Below are 4,783 nucleotides of genomic sequence, written 5' to 3' on the forward strand. Positions count from 1 at the left end.
TTATTGATTCAAATGGGCAGTGAAGTGTATCTTCATATTCTACACCATCTCGACGACGAACAAAATTGTGAATAACACATGCTGATTTTACTATCAATGTAGCAAACTCAGGTTCAACTAAAATAGGCGTATGAAAAACTCTCCACTTGTTCGCTAGAATTCCAAACGCGCATTCCACATAACGTCTAGCTCGAGTGAGTCTCATATTAAATATTTTTTTCTTCAAATCTAAATTTTTTCTTAGATAAGGCCTGAGTAAGTTTTCATGCAAGGCAAATGCCTCGTCTCCAACTATCACAAATGGTTGTTCTACACCATCATCATCATTAGGTAATTTTTTTGGCAAAGGGATGTCCAGTTGACGATCGTACAACTTTTTACCTAATGGTGACTTTTTGAAGACATTAGGATCTCCTTCACGTCCATAAGCTCCAACGTCTATGGAAATAAAACAATAGTTCGAATCTACTAAAGCCATTAAAATTATAGAAAAAAAATGCTTGTAGTTACAGAAGTCTGAACCACTTTTTGCCGGATTAATTATTCGAATATGCTTTCCATCGACTGCTCCAAGGCAGTTAGGAAAATTCGCATTATTATAAAATCCTTCGGCAGTTTGAATCCACACGTCTTTGGTAGGTTCTGCCATTTCTAAAGGCTGTAAGTTTTTCCATATAACACTGAGAGTTTCTTTTATTATTACTCGAACTGTACTTTTTCCAATTAAAAAGTCTAAATGCAATTGGTTAAATGTAGCTCCCGTTGATAAATACCTAAAATGATAATTCTAAATTTTACATTCTATACCAAATTACTAAACCATATAAAAATATTAAAATAAAATGGTATTAATACAATTAAGATTGTAACAAAAAAATCTAAAATATATATTATACTCAGTTTGACTATCATAATATCATCTTTAAAATATTATATTTTATGATATAGGTAATATAGATTGATTTCAAATTTAACACCTTCCATTAAAGTGATCTACTTTTAAGTTATATACCTTCTGCACAGCATGCAACGCGGTATCTACCCATTATATGTCACCTTTTTACACTTTTTTAATAAATGTACCTAATGAATACATTTTTCATATTTAGTTGTACACATTATGAGGAAATGGAAGAATCTAAAAGATACATTTAAAAAAGAGGTTCATAAATATGAGAAATCGGGATCAGCAATGATAAAAAAAGCAAAATATTGTTATTTTGACAATCTGTCATTTTTGCAACCTAATTTCGACGGAAGATCGTAAGTATTCAATAGACATACATCTAATTAATTAGGAAATATCTAAGTGTCGACTTATTTTAAATTTGTATAAGTGATATATTTTTATAATTATCTATAGGTACTTGCTTGAAATATTATATATAATTTGGAACTAGTAATACCTACCACTGATTAATTTTTCCTGTCACTAACTAATAATGAAAAATGTATTTTATTGCAGTACCTCAGGAAACATGGCACATGAAAATGATAATTCGGTTGAAGAAATCAATGTTATAGATAACCTCGATTCACCGACGGCTTCAGACCAGGCAATGTCCCCCGGTGTCCCTAATACAGTGCCTAAACAGCCGAAGAAAAAACTATCTGTGTTTCAAGAACACGTGTTGAACGCCATAGAAAAAAGAAATAACAAAGAAGAAGTTTTTGATGGCAATAAACATTTTTTGCTTTCTTTGTTACCAGCGATGAAGAGTATGGATGATCAAAATAGTATGAAATTCCGAATAGATGTCATGCAACTCCTACAAAAATATACAACAAATAACGATAACCAAACTTCTCAGCCTTACTCATCACATCAACTTTATACAACACCTCAGCCTTTACACACCACCTCATGCCTTATACACCACATCAGCCTCAATTTCAACCATATAATATACCTCTTCAGTCTTCAGCCTTACACTTACACGCAGCAATCACTCGAAAACACGGTTAGAAATCAAGAATATTCTATGGCCAATCAAAACACAAATGATATATTATAATAATTTTTATAAATGCCAGCTATAGCTGTAGGTACAAGATATAAAGTTATTTTGATTTGTTTTATATATAATATAATGATCCAATAATTATAAAAATATACATACTAACATACTTAATAGTAATTGTCAAGCGTTCCTCTGGTGTTATTGTGTCATTTTTGAAATTCTCCATTTTTAATAAGTCGGATTTGACGATACTCAACAATTCATCAAATGTCGGCATAGACATCCGATAATAAGAAAAAAACTTTTCAGGATACAAACGCAAATCATCATAATATATTAAATGAAACTGGCCTTTTCTCTTCCTTTCCTTATTTAATGGATGAACAGAATATTTTCTTTTCTTCTGGATCTTGTTCTCGTCTTCTTCTAGTGCTACAGCAATAGCCACAAGCTCCTCAGTTGTCAATTCACTTGACATGTTTTTCGTGGTGATAAAAACGGTGACAATGACTGTTTTGAATAGGTAAGAGGTATATATAATATCTTTTTTTGTATATTTTAGCTGGTAAGTACCAATACTATACCAAAGTAGATATAACTACGACGAACAAAACGAAAATGACTGAATATTATTCAGCGAATAATGAACAGGTACCACATGTTATGTGAATATTCTTGACGTCTTGAGGTAACCCCACCAGATGGGTGTAGAATTTGTATTATAGAATTATATTAATAACTTTGAAACTGAATTATGTCAAAATTATGGTACAAATATTTTTAAATATTTGGAAAATCGCGGCGAAAATAATGAGCGAATCCGTCACGCGAATTCGCTGTGTATAGCCAGACAGAACAAAAACCGCCGCGAATATCGCCGTGTATAGCCCCAGCCTAAAGTTCGTATAATATTTCGCTATAATACATGTTGGTAGGTAACGATAACGTACCTTTGCGATCTTCGTCGACGATAAACAAACGGTTTTCCGGAGTAAAAAACATTTAGTTAAGCTACAGAAATGTAATTAATTAATTTTATTTAAACTAAAGACGAAGACCAAAATCGATATCGAATTGTTCATAAATTATAAATATATATATTATTATAATGACATTATTATTATTTGACAAGGAATAAAGAATAAAGAATTAAAGGAATAAAAAAAAAGTATTCAATAAAATAATATTCAACAGTAAAAATGTATTTAAAATACCGTTCAAATACTTCAAAAATAAAAGTATTTTAAAAAGTATTCAATACGAAAAAAAGTATTTGAATACTTTTACTCAAATACTTTACAACACTGATACTGATACAGGTAAATATATTAAAAATGTTCTCATGTATATATTATATTATTTTGTATAGATTCACTAGTGTATAATATTGTGTAACTGATTGTGCGCTAATGACCAATTGGCAATTGGTTACTCGTAGTCTGTACACACAAAAATAATATTATTTTCTAATAAAATTATGAAAATAAGATAATACCATCGCAGATTAAATATTTTGACATTGGTTATTCACTTGATTCTCTTTAAGTGATTATCTTATTTTGTTGTAATTCAAAAACAAATTACTGTAGACACTTGAAATTGTCATCATATGTTTGTTTCATCAATAATTGATACATTTTTCAAAATATTTTGATTCGTTTTAAGCTGTTAACGGACATTTTTAATTTTTTTTTTTATTCTATAAATGTCAATCATATTTTATTGGTTGAGTCAAAAAGCATGACAATTTAATACTAGACTCTTGATATATTGTTGCAATAGCAGTTGAAAAATATTAAAAATAAATAGGAATAATTATTTTTTATAATCATTTAAAATTAAAATTTTGACAATATTTAACAAATTGAATATAATGATTTGGTAGTTAAAAATTTCTAAAATTTTCAATTTTTATAGTTTAGGAATGACAATTTAAAACGAGGTTTTTCTTAAGCGGTTTTTTCCGTGACTAAAATATCTAAAACAAATGTAAAAATACAGTTACTTTTTACCGACATTTTAAATTCAAATGTGAACAAAATTGCGTATCAACACAAAATATAATGTTTATCATTTTGTTGTAATTCAGGGTACCATAATAGCCAAATTTACATAGTTATATTTATTATTTTTCCAGCATCACTGATAATTTAACAATAATATTAATTCAACTTACCGACTACCATATTAATAATAAGTAACAAAAATATAAAATATCCTAGACTGACAGACCGCAGACCGTCTTCGCTCAGAATCATTTTCCGTACATGATATGATATCTTTGAATTAAAATTTAATACCATCCATTACAGCGACCTCCTAGACACCTAATGTACAGCAGAGCGCATTGCTCCCACTTACCCGCTTTCTTTATTGTGCACTACGCAAAATGTTTCTAATTCTACAGTACACACTGTATAGTAAAAAACTAAAATCTACGGCTTACATGCAAATATTACACTGATAGTACCTAGTTTTACTATAATTTTTTGGATGTTTAGAATAAATGTGTACTTAAATATGCACTTTTATACATCATCTTTAAATTCAAAATAATCTCACGTCATACATTTTTGAAGTAGTTGCAAACTTGCTATTTACACATCATAACTGCAATTTGGAACAAGTATTTAATAATAATATACATAGAATTTCGGTGTAATAGTATATCGGAGTAGTAAGTTGTATTCTTGTCATTATATTAGGACATTACGTTCTCTGCTTCGTGGTTTAAAGTAATAAAGTCGGAGTATTATTAACTTGTAGCAGATGATGCTCGAGGTAGTTGTAGCACAGAAATCAGAATAGATTAAATGGTTGTA

The 4,783-nt window shown here is 29.4% G+C and overlaps 1 protein-coding gene across 1 annotated transcript; it reads left to right on the plus strand.

Annotated features, from left to right (window-relative positions):
* The first annotated feature begins 1,009 nt into the window (after positions 1-1,009).
* On the plus strand, positions 1,010-2,091 carry LOC111026837. The gene is made up of 3 exons (XM_022304982.1): positions 1,010-1,034; positions 1,110-1,263; positions 1,466-2,091. The coding sequence occupies exons 1-3, from the start codon at positions 1,025-1,027 to the stop codon at positions 2,013-2,015; spliced, it is 714 nt and encodes a 237-aa protein (XP_022160674.1). The 5' UTR covers positions 1,010-1,024; the 3' UTR covers positions 2,016-2,091.
* The last annotated feature ends 2,692 nt before the right edge of the window (positions 2,092-4,783 follow it).

Source organism: Myzus persicae, unplaced genomic scaffold, assembly GCF_001856785.1.
Source record: "Myzus persicae strain clone G006 unplaced genomic scaffold, MPER_G0061.0, whole genome shotgun sequence".
In the NCBI taxonomy this organism is placed as follows: Eukaryota; Metazoa; Arthropoda; class Insecta; order Hemiptera; family Aphididae; genus Myzus; species Myzus persicae.